The sequence below is a fragment of the Centropristis striata genome, chromosome 4 (genome assembly GCF_030273125.1).
Source record: "Centropristis striata isolate RG_2023a ecotype Rhode Island chromosome 4, C.striata_1.0, whole genome shotgun sequence".
NCBI classification, from domain to species: domain Eukaryota; kingdom Metazoa; phylum Chordata; class Actinopteri; order Perciformes; family Serranidae; genus Centropristis; species Centropristis striata.
This window is the reverse complement of record NC_081520.1, coordinates 13,146,989-13,171,711: the sequence shown is the minus strand read 5'-3', so window position 1 is coordinate 13,171,711 and position 24,723 is coordinate 13,146,989. Positions and strand designations below refer to the sequence as shown.

Below are 24,723 nucleotides of genomic sequence, written 5' to 3'. Positions count from 1 at the left end.
TCCTCGCCAAGTAACTTAACACGTGCAAAACCAAGGTCTTCTGGTCTTCAACCACTACATTTGTAAGGAAACCTTTGCACTTTAATCTTAATCCTCAAAACTGATTTTAATCTAATCTAAAATAATAAATTCATAAAACTTCCTCCACCTTAGGCAATAAAATGCACTGTTCTTTTTGAAATTTAAAAAAAATTAACATTCAATTTTACATAGTTTTGGATCATTATTATTAGGAAAATTCCCTCACGCTGTCTAAATTGCAAGGCATAAATTTATTTCATTGTTTTCGGGGTGCTAGATAGGCAAATTATGCGCATATATATTCCTTGGAAGTTAGACAGTGTACAGGAGTCTTCTTTATGTACGGTATATATATTTGATCCACTCACAAAAGATCCATTGTGCTGCATGATTTTTCTGTGTGTGTGGTCCAAAACAAATCTTAATCGAACATATGCACTGGTCTAAGAATGTGCAAAGTTTTTTTCTGTTTTGGACCATTATTACTACCAAATTTGTGTGCAAAAAGTTGGAAAAGCTACTGTAGTGCAAAAAAAAGAAGTGGGGATCAAGTACAACCATAGCATCTAATTAAAGTAATTTAGTTAGTTTTGGTTTTGGTGCTCTCCACATTGATTTTACATACAGATTGGGGGAGCTCAAAACAATAACAAAACCCTTAAATGCTGCTTACATGTGAATAAGACAGTAATATAATAACTATAACAATATATCACTGTAACTAATTGCACATTGTAGTGTTATTATACTTCGGCTACATAATGTCACACTGTTAAAATAATCGACAAAGTCATTTTTCCTCAAAATTGGGTTTTTTTTTTGCCTAAATCATCAGATCATGTGATTTTACCCCTTTAAGATAATGGCCTATGTCAAGTGTGTGAGTTAAGCGGATTTATTATGCCTAAGTCAAAACAAAATGTGACTTAGGCAATTTTTTTAACATGCCTTTGTGACTCAAGCAAGATATGGTAACACTTTATTTTTTTATTTTAAGTCATTTATTTCTCTTAAGTTACATAATTTACACACAGCGGTTCTAGGCAGGCATATGTTAGGGGGCAGTCAGAAATGTGAAGGGGGCATGATGTGTACACGTCATGCTCCAGCATGTGTACACATCATGCTCCAGCACTTTTTCTGTGCTTATAATAATGATGCTTTCTTCATTGAAAGGGGTCTTTGTGTCCAACCCCAACCTGGAGAAGTGGATTGCACTTTGTCAGGCCTCTACCTTCAGACCTGAAGACTTACCTTCTGCTGGTCTTCAGCTCTTAAGGTCACTGAGGCACGCAAACCCCCTGACCGCAATAAGGTGGCAATGCCTCAGGGGAGGAAACTGAAAAAGAAAAAGAAAATAAATGAATAAAATAAAATAAAACATCCTTCATCCAGATTTCAACTAACAATCGTGTATCGTGTGTCCCTTTTTCAGGGGATTTTTCCGCTACTGCAGATAATTTTGTCAAATTGTAATGTATATTATTTTTGTAAATAGCCTATATTAAAATGTGCTTTCTCAAATTTTAAAATTTTGATTTGAGGGGGTAAGACATTTATTTAAGGGGGCTCTATCCCCTCTTGCCCCTGTGTAGAGCCGGCCTCCGTTATTACTATCCCAATAGCCATCCTTTGTTACATCCTTTTTGAGTGAAATGATCAATAAATGTCATATGTTACACTTTTGGTGAATTTTTTTGTGTTTCCTGCAAAACTTGAAAAAATGAGTTAGGCGATTATTTTTACAGGGTGAGATAAACAATATGGGTTACCACTATCCAACCACACCATTCTGCACTTGTTTCCATCCTCAGCTTGACTCGCCTTGCATCATTTGCTGCTTTCACTAGAATAAAGGCGTTGGCTTTTCCACATTCAATTTTAGCGCCATCGCCCCGTCATGTTTTGGACAACCAACAGTAGGTCTACTATTTGCAACCAGGCCGTACTAACACAGCCGGTGTCCAATTAGATCCTCCAAGGAATCGACGACAGCCAATGTCCGACAGCCGGAGCCCGACACACACAGACACAGAGGCTCCTCACTCATCCCACAGACCGCCGCGGACTGCCCGTGTTTCTCCTTCCATTGTTTGAGACGTACCGACGTAAAGCTGACCCCATAGGCACTGTATAGGTAAGAATAATACATATTGATGTATTGCAAAGCCAATAATGTGTACTTGTTCTGAACGTACTAAGGTTTGCACAGCAAACATCGACGTTACACGTTTACTTGCATGACTGAGCTGGAAAGGCAAGGCTGGCTGTGATGCTCTCATAGAAGCTAATGCTAAGCTAGAAGGTTGAACGTAGGTTGAACCGATACCTGGTGCTGAGGCAGCCCGGGATGCAGTGAGGCGAGCGGTGCTGCCTTTCTGCACAATCATCGCCACTTTTATTTATTAGGTCAAACCAATAATTTGTATTATACAGACGGACTGTTTAGGTTAAATAGGAGGCCTTGTAAGAGGCGGGTGCTAGCAGCCCGTTAGCCATTGTTCGCAATCAAATCAACCATTTTAATAATCGTGTCGTGAAATGAGCACTGTGTGTCACGCCAGCTTGCTAGAAGCTAACATGCTAATGCTAAAAGCAAGACGACACAAAGCAGCGGCTAACAGCTAGCGGTGGAAGCTAATGCCGTCATCTGCATGTTATTTTAATGGGAAATTTACGTTATTATTTTAATGTAGTTAACGCATTTTGCTGCGTGTATTAACTCTGCTTTATCACTGCTAGTGTATGCTGGAATAAAACTAGCAGTATGATCATGTGTAGTGGAGTGTGGCATTAAAGGAAGCATCATGTTGGCCTCTTCATACATACAATGGATTATTAGTCATCCCAGACACCTCCTCCCACCACCCCATTTAAACAATAGATTGGACTAACAAAGCAAGAGGCAGGGATTTGGCTTGGGAGATATTTAGATACTGTCACTGCTGCATGAGCAGACTTGGATATATTTATCTCAAAACATTTTTTCTGTCTCTATTTAGTGATCCAAAATGGTGAGGGATTGTAGGAAGCCGAAGGGCAAAATGTCCTCATATGCCTACTTTGTGCAAACATGCCGAGAGGAGCATAAGAAGAAACATCCTGAAGCCTCTGTCAACTTCTCAGAGTTCTCCAAGAAATGCTCTGAGCGATGGAAGGTAAAATAGATTACTCTTAGTATCTTTTTTATTTTAATTTTTTTATTAAATCCAAATTTTTTTTTCAAACAGTATGTGTTTAAAATTTTTTATTTTGTATCCTCAAAGACGATGTCACCGAAAGAGAAAGTCACTTTCGAAGATATGGCCAAACGAGACAAGGTGCGTTATGAGGGGGAAATGAAGAATTACGATCCCCCCAAGGGCCAGAAGAGAAAGCGCTTCAAGGACCCCAATGCCCCCAAAAGACCACCGTAAGTTCTGTAATCAACTTGCTTCACACAAACTTTTTTTTTTTTAAATGAGTAAAAAGTAAGTTATGATATCTTAACTTATCTAACACGTTGTTTTCTCTACAGGTCTGCATTTTTCCTGTTCTGTGCAGACTATCGCCCCAAGGTAAAAACTGAGACTCCTGGGCTCAGCATTGGAGACACCGCGAAAAGGCTGGGAGAGATGTGGAACAGCTCATCTGCAGAGAACAAGCAGCCGTATGAGAAGAAGGCTTCTAAGTTGAAGGAGAAATATGACAAGGTAAAAAGACTCGTTTGGGCAAATTTTCGAATCATATTTTGTTTTTTTGAGATTTCTTTTACTTTGCAGCATGAAGGTTTCTCTCTAGTGCTAAAAATACATGTTGTTGGTCTCTCCACAGGATGTCGTTGCTTACCGCACGAAGGGCACAGTTGATTCAGCACCCGCTGCTGCTGCCGCAGCAGATGATGATGATGATGACGAGGAAGAAGAGGAGGAGGAGGAAGACGATGATGATGAGGATGATGATGAATAGGTTGCATAGTGGTCGGACCTGAATTTTTGTTTATTATGCCATATAACCCAAATATACTCAATTTACCATCTTGAAACATAAGTCAGACTGAACAAGAATATGTGTATATTTAATGTTTTTAAGGTGTACAGTGTTATTCTCCTTTTTCTTTTCTAAAGTTAACACTACATATCTTAAGTTTGAGATTTTCTAGTGGTAGTTCTTTATCCCTTGCCATATTGAGTAACAATTTAGGCGGATTAGAAATAAATATGAAGGTAACTAATCTAGGTGTCACAACTCAAAAATAAGATTTTTGAGTTGGTAGTGTATTTTTCTTTATTTTGAGAAATGTTTTTTTTATGTGCTGTCCCGATGTCTTTTTATTGTTCTTTGAATACCACTCTAATATCAAATGCAGCTGTTGACATTCACGAATGTCATCAATAAAGGTCGTTTTTTTTTTAAACAAGTTTGTTATTTATTCTTCCACTTAATTGTGGTTTTCTCAACATCTCCGGAGGCGACCAGCCACTCTTCAAAGACCCAACATGTAGAACATGTACCCTGTCAAGTACACATAAAATAATTCAAACACAGGTTTAAGGTTTTTCATACAAGACGTTTTAGCTGGTGGTAGCTGCACAAGTGAATGAGTGCAAGATAAGCCAACAGCTCTTTGTTGTTTCTGGTGTCCAATCATACTCCTAACAGTATACTGGAAAACAACTATTTAAAACTGGTAATAAGGACTGAAGGGTAGAGCAAGAAATGTATTGATCAGCTGGCTCATGTTGGCCTATCATAAAAATAATGATCCATTGGTATCGGTATATCTGTTGTCCAATATGCAGTGATAAGAAAACCTTTCTCACAATGGAACAACTAATGCAGAAAACAAATCTTGCTGTGATTTAAGAATTGGTGTCTTCACATAATGGCTGAAAAGCAACATGCAGGAGTGTGTGGGACTTCGTCTCCAAAGATGGAGATGTAGTTGATAAGGTGAAATGTTTTTAAAAATACAGCCCTCCAAGTACCTTTGCACTTTCGTATTGATACAAAACTGGTACACAATCAACATAGAAAAGGTTTCTTTTCATTCATGCTCAAAAATACATTGTATGGTCTGCCATATTGGTAATCAGAGAATTTCCCCCAAAAAACTGTCCGTCTCAAAAATCCCATATCGTTTGGGCCTTACTCATACTATCAATATTATTTTTACTATAGGGTGAAGCTGCCTCTGAATAAACGATACATAGTTGCACTCGGACTTGTTCGATCGCAATCAAACATCATATTACAGTGATAAGCTTTCGCATAGTTTGTCAGTTCCAAAAACAACCTGAAGTTGATGAATCAGTGCCCCGCAGGATTATTGCATTTGCCTGGAAATAAGTGTCTGTATGTCAGAATCCTGTCTGTAGGTCAGTAAGTAGGTATCACACAAGACAAGAATGAGATCTAGAGAATATGTGTAATGTATGTTATCTGTCTGATTTATATCCTGTCAGGCGCTAGGCTTCCTGTTCTGTTTTTGTTTTGTTTTATCCCCAAGTAGCCTTTCAAAGAGAGTTATTAGTTATTCTACTGTGGTTTTAGGAACATAAATCCAGAAGGTGGCGCCACGAATCAGGGGTGTCAAACTGATCCAGGAATGTGCCGTTGTGGCTGCAGGTTTAAGTTCAGGTGTGTGCTGTGCTTGGTTGGATCTAAAACCTGCAGCCACATTTTTAATGCAACAGTTTGACACCCAAAGTTAATAACTTATAGGTTTTGTGTCATACAGGACACAAAAGCTTGCAGTGGAGAGACATTTTTCAGATATAAACATAACTTCAGACATTACATATAAGACAAAGAAATTCGTTTTTTGTTCCAGGCTTTTAAAATGAAATCAGCCAAACAAGTTTTTCCTACCTAAACACAAAATGTCTTACAATCATTCATTCCTAAGAACTCAACAGAAGTTAAGGGTATTTTACTTAAATCATCATATAATAAGCAATCAAACATGAAATTGACTTTTCTCTTCCAAGAGACTTATTAATGTGCTTCTTTATAGAACTTATGGTAATGTACCTGCTTCATATATGTTTAAATTAAAGGCTCGTACCAAACATACAGCACAGTGCATATCATGAGTGCTCTTAACTGTCACCATATTACTGAAATGTTGCATTATTCAATCCAAGAAGACAAATAAATGTTTTCTTTTTCCTTATCGAAGTTGTTTCTGCCACCCACCAGCACATGGTGGCTAGTACTGGCTGTGCACAGGGACTTCAGGTTTCTCTTAAAGTCATATATAATTAATAGTTGTGCGTGTACTCTAGTCCCACCAAAGTGTCCAGAGAAAAGACCTTTTAATGGTTTGAGTGTCCCCAGTGAGTCCAGGCGGGTACCTTTTGTGATCCTTTGCTGGGATAAAGTTCCCTCTGTGTGTAATTGGAGACAGTCCCACAGTCAAAGTGGCCTTGCAGTCACTTAACCGGGGTTCACATGTCCATTTATCAGATATTTCCTCAGCAGCATTGACCTTTGCCACACAAAGAACAGTGCTCCCAAAAGTGTTTGCAAATATGAATAAAGCCACAATTGTCTCCTTTCAGCAGGACTCACACAGAAACAGGGTTAGATCCTCAGCTCTCACTGCATGTAGTTAACATTAGGATAACAATGGTTGTTTTTATTAGGGGGAAAGCAGTGACGGTGGTTGTCCTGTTTCAATGCGTGCCTTTTAAATAATGTGTAATAGTAACAGTAAATCAGTAAACCATGAATATCATCTCAAAAGAGGTAGCATGTTCATTTTTTTAAATCAAAGAAAAACTGTTTTGGTAATGCAAAATCTATGCATTTGATTCAATAAGATGTTAGATTGTAGCTATGTTGATACATTAATACTCTGTCCAAATCTAAAGTCAGTTTAAAACAGCCACAGTGTCCTGTCAGCCCTCCTTTAAAACCTGTGATTCAGAGCAGTGGTTTTCTTTTCTCTCCTTTCTTCCACCCATTCAATAAAGGCCTTGCAGTCTCTGAATGAATTCCCCCTCTGACATGCAGCACGAAAGGCTCCCTCTAGGCTACCTTACTGGAGGCAACTGTTCAAAGAGTCCATTTCATCTCTACCATGAAGAGAATACAAAACAGACTGATTCAGCAAAACATCGTAATGTATAATATTCATCTTTTCTTTTTTTCTTTTTTAATTGCCAGACTTGATTTAATAGAGAAAGAAAGAACATGGGGACTAATTAATTTTAAGAGTTATTTTCTTGTGAAAAAGTTATAACAACAAGCTTTCCCTCTGCTGCATTTTGGAGCCCAAAGGAGCTTTTTTTTCCACTGCAGGATTTGCATAGAGTGATGTCAAAGGGGTGTGTCAGTCAGGATTACAAGCTGAGAAGATTGAGTAATCACTATGGATACAGCTTTTATAGTTTTCCATTTGTTGGTCTTGTGCGGTGGTAGTGCTATGCAGTTTCCAGGACCTCACTTTTTAGTGCCATGCCTGTTTTGTTTTCCTTAGGATCTCATTTTCTCACTTGATTTTGCAAGCAAGAGGCACTTTGGAAGTAAACTTTATAATGGACACTGGACACTGGAGAAAATATACAACTTTATTGTTTTGTTTTCTGGTAAGTCGGCCTGTTAGCTCATATGTTGCAGCAGTGAGAGATAACTGATAACTTATTTATAAATACTGAAATTGAATCATTTATCAACCTGATGAGTTTATAATGGCTTTTAAATGTGTGAAATATATAAAGGCTGTGAAAACTTTTTTCCATCTGGGGCGATAAAGTAACATTTAAATGCTTGAAAAGTTGCATATTTATACATAATTCACTTTAACAAGACACCAGGAGTTATTTCATTCTTTTTTCTCTATGTTTCCTCAGGTGTTTAATACTACATCATCTCATGAACCTTCATCTGAATCTGGAAATTCAGTGAATGTGACTAGTGAGAGACAGTTCGTAGATATGGTCTCAGGGCAGCGTTCGCTCTCCTCCTGGAATTATACATCTTTTGATGCTGCGCCCGAGCATGGCACAGTCAGTTTACACTCCCGTAACAGATGGCGAACACAGATGGCTTTCTCCAAAACTGTTTATTCATTTGAAGTGAAAGAAGACACACTACCAGGTTAGTCATCTGTGCAGTGAGGACTTTCCCCATGTAAATTAGGCCCAAATGCAGAATGTTAATTTGAGTATTACATGATCGTTTTTTAAACATTGTTATTTAACTTGAAATTCTCAGCCCATTTATAATATTTATGATGGATTGGATCCTTAATGCTGCCAAATGTTTCCTTTGTATAGGAACAGTTGTGGGAAAAGTGGAAACAGTGTTTGAGGCTCTCACGCCTATCACATACTCAGTGCAGGAGGATGACGGAGAGAACCTGTTTCTCCTCAGCCCCTTCTCAGGGGAGTTCCTATTATCCCGCAGACTGGATTTCGAAGCACAAAGATTCTACATTCTCACTGTGGTGGTGCAGCAGGGGGACTCACAGGTATCCAGTGTCAGGGTGTACTTCAATGTGTTGGATGTGAATGACAACCCCCCTGTTTTCAGTCAGGAGAGCTTTTCTGCGTCATTGCTGGAAGACTTATGGGTCGGCACCTGCTTCCTGTCCTTGAATGTGTCAGATAAAGATGAGGGTAAGTGCTCAAGTATGATTGAAATATAACATTCCTCCAACATTCAGCTGATGCCAAATTTGTGTGGCCCCCTTTGTTCCCACAGTTTTTTAAATTTACATTTCAATCAGATGTTCATTAAACACAAAGCAAAAGATCACGATATATATCTCAAAAATGATTGCAATGTACAGAAAATGACTAAATTGAACAGCAACCTTATGCATCTTCAGAAAACAGTAAAGTGCATATTGATCAAAGACATCAACTACTGCAATGCAACACATGATTTATATACAGAAAGAAACTTAAAATGATCAAAATGTTGCAACAAGAAATAATGACTTTCCTCATATGAGGAATGTTCCTCCCACAACAACAAAAACAAAACATGCATCTTACTCACCCATGCATAATATTTCTTTCAGAAGTTAAAACTTTGTGAACTTAGCATCAACCTCATCAAAATATTTTAATTTGTCATACCAATCAATAAAAAAAAATGATGGCATTAAAACATGTCTCCTCCTTAATTGGAGCATGGCAGGCTCGGTTTTTGTGAAGAAAAGCAGGATGACAATGAAAATGAAACCTTTAAAGCTATGAATAGAAAATTACATAATGATTATTCACACATTTCTTAGCTAGTCATGCCACATTTGGGACTTCAACACACATTTGTGTCTTTTTATTTGATTAGGTATTGCTGAAAATCTCATATTTAGTTGGTGTCTGCACATTTAACATTTGCTGATAAATGTCTATTTTTGGCCTATTTTGTTTATTGCTAATTAAAACTTGATTCAACTATATAATTAGTATAAGCACTTAGCAGCAAACAGGTCTTTGTTTCAGTGTGTCATGTGAAAGTGCAATGTTTTGTTCCTTATTTACAATCATATAATAAAAATAAAAATAAAAATAATTATTGGACCATTGTTTTATTCAATTTCTTGTTTATTTGAATGCCTGGTACAACTAAAGGTAGATTTGTTTGGACAAATATAATGAGAAAAACAAAAATAGCTGATAAGAGTTTAATTTAAGAGCTGATATCTAGCCATTTTCCATGGTTTTCTTAAAAATAACCAAAATCATTATCAAGAAAACCATTTGAAGACCAAATTGAAGAAAACAAGGGTGATGTAATAATTTTTCCATGACTGTATATACAAGTCGCCATTCCATTGTTTGTGATATATTGTATCTTTTTCTCTTTGCCAGGTGATAATGGAGACTTTAAACTGAGAGTGGTGGCTGGAGATGAAGAGGATGTGTTCTTCATAAACACAGCTGGTAGTTTATGTCTTAACAAAGAGTTGGACAGAGAGAAAAAACCCTTCTACAATCTGACTGTGACTGCCAATGACCAGCCTGCATCTTTACAGTTCACCAGCACCGCACATGTTATTGTGGTGGTTGATGATGTCAATGACAATGCTCCATTGTTTGTGTCAGCCCAGACAGTCAGTATACCAGAGGACACCGCACTGCATTCTGTTATAATGACTGTACATGCTGAGGATGAAGACGTTGGCTCGAACGGGGATGTTTTATATTATTTCAACACTTCTGGTGGCATGTTTAGCATGGATAACAGAAGTGGAGAAATATACCTGGAGGACGCATTGGACAGAGAAGAGGTAGACACCCTGACTATTACTGTTACAGCCAGTGATAAAGGCTCTCCCAGGATGGAAACCATTATGAATATCACGCTGCATGTTCAAGATGTAAATGACCACGACCCCGTGTTCTCTCAAAGCACCTACAGCTTCACAATCAGAGAGGATATCCCCAGAGGAACAAGCCTGTTTCAGGTTCAGGCTCTTGATCGAGACATCGGGACAAATGGACAAGTACGGTACATATTGAATGAAACGGGTCCGTTTGTGGTGGATGCAGTTCGAGGAGTCATCACAGTCATGGACAAACTGGACAGGGAGAGGGATTCAAACCACACTATAACCATAATGGCTGTAGATCAGGGGAACATGCAGAGATCTGCTACTGCTTCTGTCTGTATCACAGTGTTGGATGTCAATGACTTTGCACCCCTCTTTACTCCACAAACACTGGCCATACATGTAATGGAGAATGAGGACGACCCCTCTCAGCTAACATATCAGGTGCTTGTTGCTCTTGTTAACCCTCTGGGGTCTGAGCCTATTTGCCCTTTATATACCACATTATATTTACCATACTCATGTTTGGTATTTGGTATTTTCTCAGCACAACTTCAACATGATCTGACAATTATTTTATCACTTTATCCCACTTTATTAATATATTGAGCCCAACAATACACAAAAATCATGAAATGTGAGATAAAATTGTACTATTTATGACAATAAAAAACACAAATATGCTCAATTAACTGTTTAAGACCTGAAAAATGTAAACATAGGTTACATATATGAACATATAAAGGTAAAATTCAAATCTAATATAAAAAATGACCATAAAAACATGTTTATTTACAGGAACAGTGTTAGATGATTAGATTTTTACAGAATGCCACGCCTGCCTCGTCCCATCCCACTTTTACACTTGAATAAATATTTTTGTACTATCAAATTAAAATGATCATATCTTTGGTTTTAAATGACCTCGGAACGTCAAACAAAAAAATTGAGAAAGTTTCAAGTCTGTAATTTGGAGTGAAGTCGACAGTAGCGCTGCACGTGACCTTGTTTTTTGTTACGGCGCTTTGAAAAAAAGTCACATTATCATAGTCCCCAGAGGATTAACTGACAACTTCACTGACTGTTGATTACAGAATGTTTTTATGTTAATTTCCAGATTCTTTATGTCTTTTTCTTAACCAGGTCTCAGCTTTGGATGAAGATGTAGGTGTCAACAGCCAGCTTACCTATTTTATACAAGCAAATAGTGATGGTTTGTTCTCCATAACTCCCAGTGGCACATTCCAAATTTTACACATCCTGGACAGAGAGAGGGAATCATTTTACTACGTTACCATCATTGCTGTTGATTCAGGTGATTTATATATTAATTATATAATATATATAATGATTCTGTAGTTGTTTCAGTGTCAAAGTAACTTCAGCAGTTGGATAAACCATTATTTTCTTTGTCATTTGAAGGATTGCCCCCTCTAACAGGAACCCTAACCATACACGTCATAGTGGATGATGTCAACGATAACGGCCCAGAGTTTACTGAGGAAGTCTACAACACCATAGTGTCGGAGGACAGTCCTACGGGCACTGTGTTTGCCATGATAACTGCATCAGACATGGATGAAGGCGTCAATGGGGAAATAAGGTAAAATGTTAAAATTTTACTCAAAACTTCAGCAATTCTGTTCTGTAAACTGCTGAGAAATCCCCTTATCGTCAGTTTACCTATAGGACAAAGCATACATCATCTGAATCCCCTAGGTCTGTAGTTTCCTGAGGCTGTGATTATCCTAGAGGTCATTTTATACAGTAAGGTCAAACGGTCTTACTACGATGAAATACTGCTATGCTAACATAATCAAATATGTATAAAATTGGGGTCATAAAACCCACTGGAGTCTCAACTTTAGACTCAATATATGCAATTACAAGACTGTTTATAAACAGTCTATAGGCACCCCAGTATGCAAAAACCCCTTTAAAAAATTGGCATGTCAGTTTTAATCCTCACTCAAATGAAGCCTAACTTTGAAATTTTTTATTTAGCCCCCCTTCCTGACGAGAAAGCTTTAAGATTCTGTCTCTAAAAGTCAGCTCAGGACACTGGTGTCCTCAAGGAGTTTTTTTATTCACTGAATGTGCTGCATAAAACCAACTGGAAATTACTCTTGGATTCTACATACATTAAGTTGATTGATTGATTGATTGATTGATTGAGAATTTATTTGAACAGAAAATAAAAGATGAACAATTAAAAACAAACGAACAACAATAAATACAACACAAAATGAAACAACAACAAGACAACACCTATTTGTGTTCAAAAGGAATGGGAAGAAGCCAAAGCTTATTAAAGCCCAATCCCTTCTCCCTATGTTAATTTACTATATTCAGTTGTATAACAACAATAATATTTATATATATGTATGTATAACACATAGTAATGTAGTGATACATTACTATGCATACAACATATTATTACCATTATTAACATACATAACTTGTTATTATGTTATACTTTATTGTATGACACTGACAGGATATTGTATCTCTCAACACTCCTTTAGGTATTCCATTGAGAACCTTGATGTGCCTTTTGCCATTGAGGAAACATCTGGAGAGTTGTTTACAACTGATGTCCTGGACAGGGAGACAGTAGCCATTTACAGGTTGATGGTGATTGGCAGTGATGAGCACCCTACGCGTCCTCTTTCAAGCTCAGTGGTTGTTACTGTTCTCATTGGAGATATTAACGACCACTGGCCTGAGTTTATGAACAGCCCATATGTGGCATATGTTCCCACTGAGATGGTGCCAGGTTCGAGTTTTTACTTCTGCTTGGTAGTTGTATATTTCATTCTGAATAACAGGAAATTTAATGTGTTTGTTTTTATTCCTTCAGGCTCAATTGTTTGTGCAGTGAGAGCGACAGATGGAGACACTGAGATGAACGCAGAGCTACATTATTCTTTGTATGGACAAAGTTCAGATCTGTTTTCCATCCATCCATCCATTGGCACTGTATATTCTTCAAGTGCTCTTTGGGGAATGGAAGATATGGTTGTCAATGTACATGTGGAAGATGCTGGAGAGAATCCTAAATTTGACACCACTACCATCAGCATCAGGTTTCAGAACATCTCCGACTTTCCAGAGATGTTTGTGTATGTTCTGAGTGATTCACTCTCTGAGGACGAGCCAGTTGGAACATATCTGGGAGTTGTGGTTGCAGCTAGCATGAGAGCTGAACCTGTTTCTTTCTATCTAGCTTCTGGAAACTTTGAAGGCATGTTTCATGTGGAGCAACTGAGTGGAGTGTTGACAGTGGAGAACCCTCTGGATTATGAGAACAAAAAGGAGTTTACTTTGTTGATAGAAGCCAGGGACTCTGGCTCCCCTCCTTTCTCATCATTTGCAGAAATTCACATAAACATCACTGATGTAAATGATAACTTCCCTCACTTCACCCAAGCTGAGTACAGGTGTGAGGTTTTTGAGAACTCCCCGCCATCTTGGGTTTGTGATGTTCTTGCCATTGATGCAGATTCAGGCGGCTACGGCATAGTGCAGTACAATATAACAGGGGGAAACACTGATGGTTTTTTCACCATTGACCCTGAAAATGGTTTGTTGAGCACCACTGCAAGTTTAGACAGAGAAACTACTGCTGAATTCAATCTTACAGTCGAAGCTGCAGAGCTAAACAGCCCTCTTCATAAAGACACAGCAACCATTATTGTTGCTGTTTTAGACAGAAACGACAACGCACCTCGTTTTTCACAGATTGTTGTCACAGAGGTACCTGAGGATTCCCCAATTGGACACACCATTATACAAATCACCTCAAACGATGATGATACGGGTGCCAATGCAGTGATTAACTACTCCATAATTGACCAAAGTGATGATTTGCCATTTAATATTGACTTCACCTCTGGTTACATCACAGTTGAAAGACCACTGGACAGGGAGATGCAGGATCGTTTTATTTTTAAAGTAAATGCAAATGATTCAGCATGGGGCATTAGCACTGATGTCACTATAATCATTGCAGATGTCAATGATAATGCCCCAGTATTTTCTGATCATTTCTACAGCCTTGCTCTTGCTGAAACCAAAGACGAAGAAGTGTTTGTTATTCAGGTTGTTGCTACAGATGCAGACATGGGGCAAAACAGTGAGATCTTGTATGTTATTGAACCTCCAGATGAGCAGTTTTGGGTGAATGCTTCCTCTGGTGACATCTATACAAAACAGCTGCTAACGTTACATAATTCTGCTTTTGGAATCTACCAGTTTACAGTTATTGCATTTGATTGTGGCAGTGTTCCCCTGTACAGTAACACCACTGTCACAGTGAGATTAGAACCATATAACTATTACCCACCAATGTTTTTACCTTCCCAGCCTTTGATTGCTATCCCGTACCACATGGCTGTTGGTACTCAGGTGGTCCACTTCACAGCAATAGATCAGGATGTCAGTAACAGCAGCCTTGGCATTGAATATGCTCTGAATGGAGGCAATGCATCTGATTTCTTCTGGATCCAAGCAGACAATGGAAAAGTTACATTAAATCAAAGTTTGGTGGAGAGTGTAAATTTATTCCTCACTTTATTAGTTACTGCAAAAGACCAGGGCTTCCTCTCTTTGGCATCACAGACCGAAATCACTTTTGAAATCACTGGAAGGAATCAATTTTCACCGAGCTTTAGAGAGCCAGATGTCATTTTCTCTGTCCCGGAGGACTTGTCGGTAGGATCAGTAATTGGGAAAATTCAAGCAGAAGATAGAGATTATGGTCCCAATGGTGCCATCATGTACTGCATTACCTCAGAAAATCAATATTTACCGTTTTCTTTAGGAGAAGCATCTGGGATGCTAACACTAATCAGAGAGCTTGACTTTGAAAAACAAGTTGTTTATCATTTCCATATCAAAGCCCTGGATGGAGGCTGGTTCTCTAAAACAGGCATGTTAAATGTAACAGTGGTAGTTATGGATGTGAATGACAATCCTCCAGTCTTTTCATCCTCAGAGTATATCACATCAGTGCCTGAAAACTCAGAAACTGGAACAAATGTTCTCTCTGTGAAGGCCGCAGATGCTGATTCAGGTGCTAATGCAAAAATATACTACTCTCTGATTGCTGGCCATGTGGATAAATTTGCAATTGATTCAAGAAATGGCACTATCACTACAATGGATTTGTTTGATTATGAGCAAGAGCAGAGCTTTGATATAACAATCAAAGCTTTAAACATTGGTGGTCATACTTTGTTTAGTTTGGCACACGTTGTCATCAAAATCTCAGATGTGAATGAGTTCACACCTTCATTTGGGAAAAAAGAATATAACTTTTCTGTGTTTAAAAATGTGCCAGTTGGAACCAGGGTTGGAAAAGTAACAGCTATAGATTATGACCAAGGCTCTGAAGGACAGGTGTTTTACCTGATGTTTGGTGAAAACAAATCTATGGGTTTTGAAATCAACAAACTTTCTGGAGAAATATACACAACAGGCAGTTTGAGGAAACAAGGCAACAGTCGAGTAGTTTTAAAAGTTCTGGCGAAGAACTCTGGTGTTATCACTGGCTTGGATGTAGACGAGACTTTGGCCCACATCAGTGTGATCGACACAAACGATGCTCCCGTTTTTACCTCTGCACTCTATTTAACCAGTGTTGCAGAAGACAGCCCGGTTGGGACATCTGTGATGACTTTGAGTGCTCTGGATGAGGACTCCATCTTGGAATGGAACCGTGTCCTCTTCAGTATTGATAATGGAAACACAAACTTCTCTTTTGCTGTTGATCCGTCCAGTGGCGTTATTTCAGTAAACTCTTCACTTGACAGAGAACTGTGGCCACTTTATAATCTCACTGTTACAGCCACTGATAATGGCTCTCCTCCAGCCACTGGGACCACTAATGTCATTGTGACTATTGACGACGTTAACGACAACGCTCCCAAACTTACATTCACTGAAGCTCAAGTGAAAGAAAATCAGCCTCAAGGCACTACAGTTGCCAGATTGAATGCATCTGACTCTGATTTGCCACCAAACGGAGGACCTTTTACTTACTGGTTGGTAAATCCTTCAACAGGTGGTGCTTTTTCACTGACTCCTGATGGAGTTTTATTCACCACACGGACTATTGATCGGGAACAAATCTCTGCATATAGAGTCCTGGTGGCTGTTCGGGATGCAGGGATCCCTATGCTGTCATCAACAACAATGATCCACATCAAGATTGTGGACGAAAACGATAACCCTTCACTGCCTAGAAATATCTTCATCGAGGTGAAATATTTTGGCAGTTCTTTCCAAGGAGGCATGATCGGTAACGTCTACCCCGAGGATCAGGATGAGTCTGATACGTTCAACTGCATAATCAAAAGTGGACAGCTTAATATGTTTACAATATCTAATGGCACATGTGAGCTGTGGTCGTCTCCTTTTCAAGGCGAGGCTACATTTAACATCACTATTGAAGCTACGGACCAGCTTCACTTCCCAGTCAACAACAGCATCTATGTGCACTACAAAGGTTTCACAAATGCGTCTATAGACAGCTGTATATTATTCTACGTGTCATCTTCCTCAATGGAAGAGTTTATGTCCAATAAGTATTTACGGTTTGTTAAAGCTCTGGACAGTCTGTTTAATCTACAGGCCTCTAAAACTCATGTATTTGGAATCAAACATATTGGCAGTGAAATCCTTCTATTGGCCGCGGTGAAAAATTACAACGGTCAGTATCTTAGCAGAGAGGTAGCCAGTGGTATCTCCACAGGCCATAAGAAATTACTGGAGGCTCAGAGCAATGTGACGATTTCTCACATAACAAGTGATCCATGTCTCACCGGCCCTTGTCGAAATGGCGCAACGTGCAACAAAAACATTTACATCAGCCAGGACGTTGCTGTTCTTGAAAGCTCGGCGGTCATCTTTGTGTCACCACAGAAAGAGGTTTTTAATTGTACCTGTCCAGCCGGCTTTACCGGGACACTGTGTGAAGATGACATCGATGAATGTGAAGTGAATCTCTGTGAGAATGAAAGCACGTGTGTGAATACTGTGGGAAGTTTCTACTGTTACTGTCAGAGTGGCTTCTCTGGCACTTTCTGCTCCACTGATGTAGATAAATGCCTGAAGGTGAAGTGCCACAACGGAGGAACTTGTATTCCCACTCTGGATGGATATCACTGTCACTGTGTGCCTGGATTTGAAGGTAGACTTTGGTGTATAAAACAATAACATTATTCTGCATGAAGAGATTCCAGAATCTCGTCAAAGTCTTTTTGTTTTTTAACCAGGTGAAATGTGTGAGCAGTCCATAGACCACTGTAGATCAACTCCTTGTGTTCAGGGCAGCTGCTTTAATTCACAGACGGGATTCTCTTGTCAGTGTCCCTTTGGTAAGAATAATGGATAAAAAAGATCTTGGGAAATTACCCAAAGTTTCCCAAGCTACAACAGAGAACAATTAAATCATTAATGTGTACAAACATGATATTTCCTTGTTATTTTAGGGGTCAGTGGAGTCCACTGCGAGGAGCACAGTTATGGCTTTGAGGAGCTGTCGTTTATGGAGTTCCCTCCGTTGGATCGCAGGACTAATTTAATCTCCCTCGAGTTTGCAACAGTGCAGAGGAATGCCCTGCTCCTTTACAACCCTGGAGGTCTTTCCAGCAGGGAGTTCATTGCACTGGAGATACTGGAGGGGGCCATACTTCTCTCTTATGACCTGGGCTCTGGACCTGTGAGGCTGCAGACACACAAGCAGGTAGCAGACGGACATTTCCACAGTGTCACTGCCAGGAGGATTGGGAATGTGAGTTTCAGAAATATCAGCAGATACACAATGTTATTGATATGACATTTCTAATTTGGAAAACTAAATTTGAAAGACTTATGCATCACTATTTACATTTAACAGATGGGTTCTTTGCATGTGGACAATTGCACGGATGTCGAGAGCAATGCATTTTGTTTTTCTCAGAGTGATGGCAGTGGCTTAAAGAGGTAGCTGTAAAATGATCCTCACGACTTACCCACTCATAGTTTCTGGTTTTGACCTTGTGTGTAATCTTTATTAACATACTCTTTCTGTCTGTATCTACAATCAGAACACTGGATGTTGGCAGTAATATGACATTTGGAGGAACAAGAACTTTTGATTCTATTTTACTGCATCTCAGTCAGATAAAAACCCATGACTTTGTTGGATGCATTCGTAACATTCATGTGAATGGCATCCTGTTGAGACCTTCAATGGCCCTTGCAACATATAACATCCTTGAGAGGTGAGCATTTAATATACACAATTTGCTTTAACAATATAAAAGAATAACTTCCCTGTTTCAACTCTTTCTCTCAACTCATCTGCTGCCATCTTGATTAAATACTATAAACTGTATTTTCAATTTATTTATATGAAATAGAAAATCTCACTCTTTGTTTCTTTTATATGCATGTCTACATTCAACATTTTGTCTTTGTATCTCCTTTTTTTTACAAAGGTGTCCCCGGACAACACCGTCACCATGTCAAAGCAACCCATGTCAGAACGGAGGTGTGTGCCATGACCTTTGGTCTGACCATCTCTGCGAGTGCAAAAGCCCTTTTACTGGAAGTAACTGTGCTAAAGGTAAAGATACCTTTTGAAGGGATGGTTCAGATTGTTTCAAGTGGGGTTGTATGAGGTGAAGCAGGCAGGAGGAGACTAGGCAATGTTCTGTTGTGAATGGGGGCAGCAGCAAAACATATTTTAACCGCTTAAAAAAAAGACACACCTAAAAAATCAATATCACTTTTAGTTTATTCTAAATTTAGAATGTTTTCACAGTTTTATCTCGCTGTCAGACAGTCTCCAGTTCCCTCTCTCTTTCAGCCGTTCAGTCTCCCTTCACCAAAGCTTTCTTCTGTATACTCGGGTTTATAAAGGTTACCTCCTGTCTTCACAATGAACAGCATTCTCTGTTCACTGTTTTACTGTCAAAATAACCTTAAAAAACTCCAAACTATCCCTTTAATACACAGAACAGATTTTTGTTTGATATTCACTTTATCTTTAATACTCTTTTTTCCATGCTCTGTCTTTCTGAATAGAACTGTCAGATGAGCTTGTATTACGATTTAATGGCAATGACTACATTGAGTATGTCATCAAGGAACGATTCAAGAGAGATTACCTGCTCGAAGATTTGCTGGATGATGAAAAAGGAGTAGACCCAAGAGTTATTAATATCAAATTTAAGACCCAAGATAATGGAGTGTTATTATTTGTTGCCAGACAGACAGAATACAATATGCTGACGGTAGGTATGGATGCATTTTTCACATATTTACTGATCTCAGATTCATTCTCGATTTGTGTGTGAAATTGTTTCTTTTTTCTTGTCTTATTCAGATAAAAGACAGAAAGCTTGTGTACATTTCTAAAGATACAGTGTCCGGACACCTGTCAGAGTTCACTGTGGACTCTCCTGTGGCTGATGGAGTCTGGCATGTCCTCTCGTTGTTCAGCAATGGGCAGGACACCTTTCTGCTTGTGGATAGTACCTCGGTCTTAAACATTACTGACAGCAATATGGATCTCACTCCTGTTAGTGTGGAAAAGATTACTTTAGGCGCAGCTCTGACGGGTGATTCAAAGCTCCAACAGATAGGTAAATATAATAATCACTGCTGACAAGTTAAGTGTTATTGTGTGAACCAAATATAAACTGTCTTTCTTGTTTTTGTGACAGGGTTCACTGGCTGTGTGCAGTATTTAAATGTGAGTGGTTACACTCTGCCTGTCAGTGGACACAGTGTAATGGTGAACGTCTGGCCCAGCTCGACTCTTGTCCAGTCGAACTGCAGCTCTCAGAGTGTCTGCCTCCCTTCGCCTTGTTCTGAGGAGGATACAGCCAGGGGGCGTTGTTTATCTGCACACTGTCAAAACCGGTGGAGTGTGTGTGGACTTGCTGTGCAGAACAAGTCCTGCATTTGTTTGCATAATGTTTCTAACCACAACTGTGATATCTGCATCTCTACAACAGAGAGCCGTAATGGATGCACTGAAGCACAGGGCAGTGTTCCTCTGTGGCTCATAGCTGTGATTCTTCCTCTAATCACCATCCTGGTATTTCTTGGAATGTGTGTTGCCCTTTATGCAGTGAGACGGCAGAGTGCAAAGTGTCAGAGTCAAAGCTCGCCGCAGAAAACAGAGCAAGGCGCAGACAATGTAGCGTTTCGCTTTGATGACAACAGAACGTTGACAGATGCTGTGTCTGCAGAAAAAGAGGAACAACACGACCCAATGAGAGCTGATCCGCAGAGGTCAAATGTGGAGTTTTATGGTGATGCTAGTCTGTCAAGCATTCAGCCGCTGCCGAACAGTGAGCTGGAGTATTATGAAATCGGCAGCATTTCAAGTGCACTTCATTCTGACACTGCCTCACTGAAGCTTAGCTGGCACAAGCATCTGTACAGCACAAAGTGCGTGAAAGCGGATCCTAAACGGTGGGGAGATTTGAGGATGCTTTTAGCGGGATTTAAGAAAGAACGCTCCAGTGAGGAGAGGGCAAAAGGTCCTACAAAGCCTCAAGATGAACAGTTGTTGACTAACAGTGACACAGAACCCTCCCAGAATGCACCACCTTATAACAAGAAGAGGTTCCTACAAGCAGAGTTTGTGGAACCTGTACAGTGCCTCACATTTGAAGAAATTGGTAAACTAAAAACTCCTCAAGAGAAGGCAACGTCTTCACATCGAGCACCTCTGAGGTCTAAACTGGCTACAACGATAATCAGTGCTTCATCTGACAGTGAAACAGACAGCTCATTCACCTGCTCTGGGTCTGAGTGCAGACATTCTTTCATCAGGAAATATATTCACGACCAGTCGTCCCTGTCAGCTTGCAGCTTCAGACAACAAGGCACGTTGCCTGTAAGCTCATTCTTAAAACACACCAGTTACTCTGCTGCAGGTCAGCAAAATATTGAAAGTGCTCCTTCCAGTATGTTTGATCGATGGGAAAATATTTTAAATATGCACTTGCCTTTTAGCAGCTATGCTCCCGTATTTGAGGACATAGCATGTCTCCCCACCGACCCCAGTCAGAGCCATGATATGCAAAGTGACATAGAGGAAATTATCTGACATTATCTGATGGTGGATGTGTAGGGGATCGCTAACGGGTCAGGTAGAAAACTAAACGAAATACTTGTGCAGAATGTTGCTTTATTAAAATCGTTTTTGTTCAATAAAATTAATGAACAATGTGAATGAATTAAAACTATTTGAAATATTATTGTAACTGGGGTAACATGTTTGTGTATCTGGGACTGTATATGTTTGTATAATACTTAACCAAATTCATCCTGCAAAGCTCGCCTGAAATGCATTGAAACAGAACACGTCCTTCATTTATCCATTTTGATTTCTTCTCTTTTGCTCACTTTTATTTTCACCTTACCCTTTACTTTATTTTCAATTTAGTTATTAGGGCAAATGACAAATGACAAATTTGAATGGATCAGACAAACAATTTTAATTATGATCTATTCTCTATAAATGGAAATGTGCTTATTCCTGGACCTCTACTATAGTGTGTTATTGTTGCTAATGCTAAGATTTTTTTCTTGCAGGGTTGCTTGTCAACACCGCCCTCTGTAATCAGTGTTCAACTGTATATCCATATTTCTCATATTAAACCTATGAAACAAAATTATCACACAAGAGAAACTTTGGGACAGGCCATTCAAAGTCATATGCTTCCTCTTCGGGTGGCTAGATTGCTGTGATTGACTACAGTTGACATTAACAAAGACATGAATAACTGCAGCATACCGAGTCATCATTACATTGTTCAAACTGATGCATCCATGATGCATCATAAAGATAATATTACAGCATGGAAACAAACCCTTTTTGTCTTGACTGTTCTGTAATATCAGTAACATTCACAGTAACATCACTTTTAATACATTACTTTGGCTTGACAAAGCCACCTCTTTAGGTGTTTAGAGATTTCTTTCATTTTTAGTCCATATATAATTGGATAAAACAGAGGATAATACAAAAATGCTTGGAAAGTCATAATGAAATGTATATCAGATCCTAGTCGACTGACAATTACATCATATGCACACAAACAGGAAAAGAGACTTAAAACTATCAAGTGGGGTAAACAGGTTTGTGAAGCTTTAGTTCTAACTTCTCTACTACTTCGATAGGATATTGTAAGTATTCTGATATATGTAAAGTATATAAATAACAAAGGGAAAACTGACATGGTTACCATAGCAAACATACCAAACATAACTCTTGCTCTTGGAATCACACAGTGGAGAGCGTAAACTAAATTGTTACAAAAAATTGTATTCAAAGTTAAATGGCAGAGTTTTTGGTTAGCACTCATTATAACTATAACTGCAAATTCACACAAAGGAACAAGCCAAGCTAGAAACAAAATAAAAGTTACAGTGTTTTTTCTCATGATAGTGGTATATTGCAGAGGTTTGCATATAGAAACATACCTGTCATAGGCCATGGCTGACAACAGAAAGAAATCTGCAGCACTCAGGGAGTAGAATACATATAACTGAAGGAGACAGGCTGAATTTGATATGATATGGTTTTTAGCTAAAATGTTAATTAACATATTTGGGTACATAGCAGTATTGTAAACAATAGAGTTCATTAACAAAGCTGCAATAAAAATGTACATTGGCTCATGGAATTTCCTGTGTATACAAATAAGGTACACAATGGTGACACTGAAGCACATTGCTAGAGAATATACCGTAAACATAATAAAAAAATATAAAAACCTGTATTTGCCCATTGCCACATATCCAGTTAGAGTTATATATGTCACATTTAAGTCATCATCCATGAGGAATGTCACAAATTAAACCATCAATACATAAGGCAGTTCTAAGACGTTTACAACAAGCACAAATGTTTAAACTGAGAAAGTAAATTTAACTATGAATATTGCAACATAGAGAATGTATTTGATTGTGTCTTTTACTTACTTCAGATACCTGTCCTTCAACTGCACCCTTATTTGTGCTAAACTTCAGAGATCAGTTGTGTAGTGAAATATTCTATTTGGACAGAATGCTTTATGACATTTGTTCGGCCTCCATGGATCTCATTAATTCTTCAACCAAGAGTTATCATGTCAACAACTTAATCAAACTCCTCAGGCTTTAATACTAGGTACTGCAAGGACCTTTCATCGGCTAAACTACCAATTTGTGAACTCAAAATACACTCGTGTTTTTATAGAAAATAGTTAGAGGGTGTCATTTTCATTCAAATTGATTACAACCTTAAACCAGTTTGATTTCATGCCAACAGGCTAAACTGGCATCTGTCTTTTTTCCCCAGATCTTTATTAACAATGAAGGAAATACAGGCATTCAGTATATAAACAAGACATACAAAGAAAAATGTCAGTTACAGTATCTGTAGAATGAAATATATATGTTTAAAAATAAATAATATCAGGGTATAAGTTGCTTCCCTTTATATTATTCTGGGGTTCCTGAAAATACGTTTTTAAAGTGTATGAGAGTGCGCTCACATTTCTTATTTGATATCAACTCTAAAGTTTTGATATAAAATTTTAATTCTCTTGTGAAAACGCTAAAGTTAGGGAGGGATTTGGAAAACTTCATCTTGTGGATGTGAAACTTACCCATCAGAAGCATAAGATTTGTTATAAAGCACACTGTTTTGTTATTAGATTAAAATTTTGAGATAAATCTTTAGGTTCAAAATCGATGGGCTGTCCAGTCTTATCAAGTATGAAGTTTTCCATATCCCTCCAAAATATAGATGACACATAAATAAGTGTAAAGTTGTCTCTGGCTCATCTCCACAAAAAGTGCACATTTCGCTTATATCAGCAAACCTGGAAATTGATTTATTACATGGGTAAATTTTATGCAAAATAGCAAGACAAGGAATTAGAAAAGTAGAAAACTACGTAAGTGAAATGCATTCACCTGAGAAAAAGCTTTTTTGAAATAATAAGATAATTATCAAAGAATTCATGGAAAAGTAAAAGATTTCCTCAGTTTACTGTATTGATGATATCATTTATCAATATAATTATTTCACAAAAACAAGAGCAGTATATTTTTCTTGAAAAAACTGCTGAAGGACATGTGTTTTTTGCTCAAGCGAATACATTATGCTATTATAGAAAACAGAATATAACAATAAAATAAAATATTATGATTTGACTCCGTAATGAGGCAGGTATGGTTCAGTCACATTCTAACATCATGTTCTGCATTGTGGGTCAGACAGGATTTTTTAAATTGTAAACAGGAGTGTGACAATCAAAAATAAACAGATAAACATCAAAATTGGTTCTAAAACTCAGACAGTCAGATTTGAAGCAGCAACAGTAAACAACACATCACTTAATTTTATTGATAGCACATTGCCATATTGTTTTTTTTTTCAG

The 24,723-nt window shown here is 38.4% G+C and overlaps 4 protein-coding genes across 4 annotated transcripts; 3 read left to right on the top strand and 1 right to left on the bottom strand.

Moving 5' to 3' along the window:
- Nucleotides 1-1,998: 1,998 nt before the first annotated feature.
- On the top strand, nucleotides 1,999-4,420 carry hmgb1b (high mobility group box 1b). Its single transcript, XM_059332001.1, has 5 exons — nucleotides 1,999-2,158; nucleotides 3,024-3,179; nucleotides 3,288-3,433; nucleotides 3,539-3,713; nucleotides 3,835-4,420. Exons 2-5 carry the CDS (start codon nucleotides 3,033-3,035, stop codon nucleotides 3,967-3,969), a joined length of 603 nt encoding a protein of 200 aa, XP_059187984.1. The 5' UTR covers nucleotides 1,999-2,158; nucleotides 3,024-3,032; the 3' UTR covers nucleotides 3,970-4,420.
- Nucleotides 4,421-7,255: 2,835 nt separating this feature from the next.
- On the top strand, nucleotides 7,256-15,131 carry LOC131970652 (protocadherin Fat 4-like). The gene is made up of 10 exons (XM_059332087.1): nucleotides 7,256-7,592; nucleotides 7,857-8,103; nucleotides 8,283-8,624; nucleotides 9,828-10,732; nucleotides 11,432-11,603; nucleotides 11,711-11,891; nucleotides 12,814-13,064; nucleotides 13,149-14,467; nucleotides 14,654-14,842; nucleotides 15,111-15,131. Exons 1-10 carry the CDS (start codon nucleotides 7,542-7,544, stop codon nucleotides 15,129-15,131), a joined length of 3,678 nt encoding a protein of 1,225 aa, XP_059188070.1. The 5' UTR covers nucleotides 7,256-7,541.
- A 31-nt stretch (nucleotides 15,132-15,162) lies between these two features.
- LOC131969415 (protocadherin Fat 4-like) lies at nucleotides 15,163-21,961 on the top strand. Its single transcript, XM_059330405.1, has 9 exons — nucleotides 15,163-17,480; nucleotides 17,566-17,667; nucleotides 17,782-18,083; nucleotides 18,189-18,274; nucleotides 18,379-18,555; nucleotides 18,772-18,899; nucleotides 19,361-19,569; nucleotides 19,662-19,920; nucleotides 20,002-21,961. Exons 1-9 carry the CDS (start codon nucleotides 15,221-15,223, stop codon nucleotides 21,396-21,398), a joined length of 4,920 nt encoding a protein of 1,639 aa, XP_059186388.1. The 5' UTR covers nucleotides 15,163-15,220; the 3' UTR covers nucleotides 21,399-21,961.
- A 10-nt stretch (nucleotides 21,962-21,971) lies between these two features.
- LOC131969416 (olfactory receptor 1078-like) lies at nucleotides 21,972-23,330 on the bottom strand. Its single transcript, XM_059330406.1, has one exon. The coding sequence runs from the start codon at nucleotides 23,134-23,136 to the stop codon at nucleotides 22,219-22,221; it is 918 nt and encodes a 305-aa protein (XP_059186389.1). The 5' UTR covers nucleotides 23,137-23,330; the 3' UTR covers nucleotides 21,972-22,218.
- Nucleotides 23,331-24,723: the final 1,393 nt, after the last annotated feature.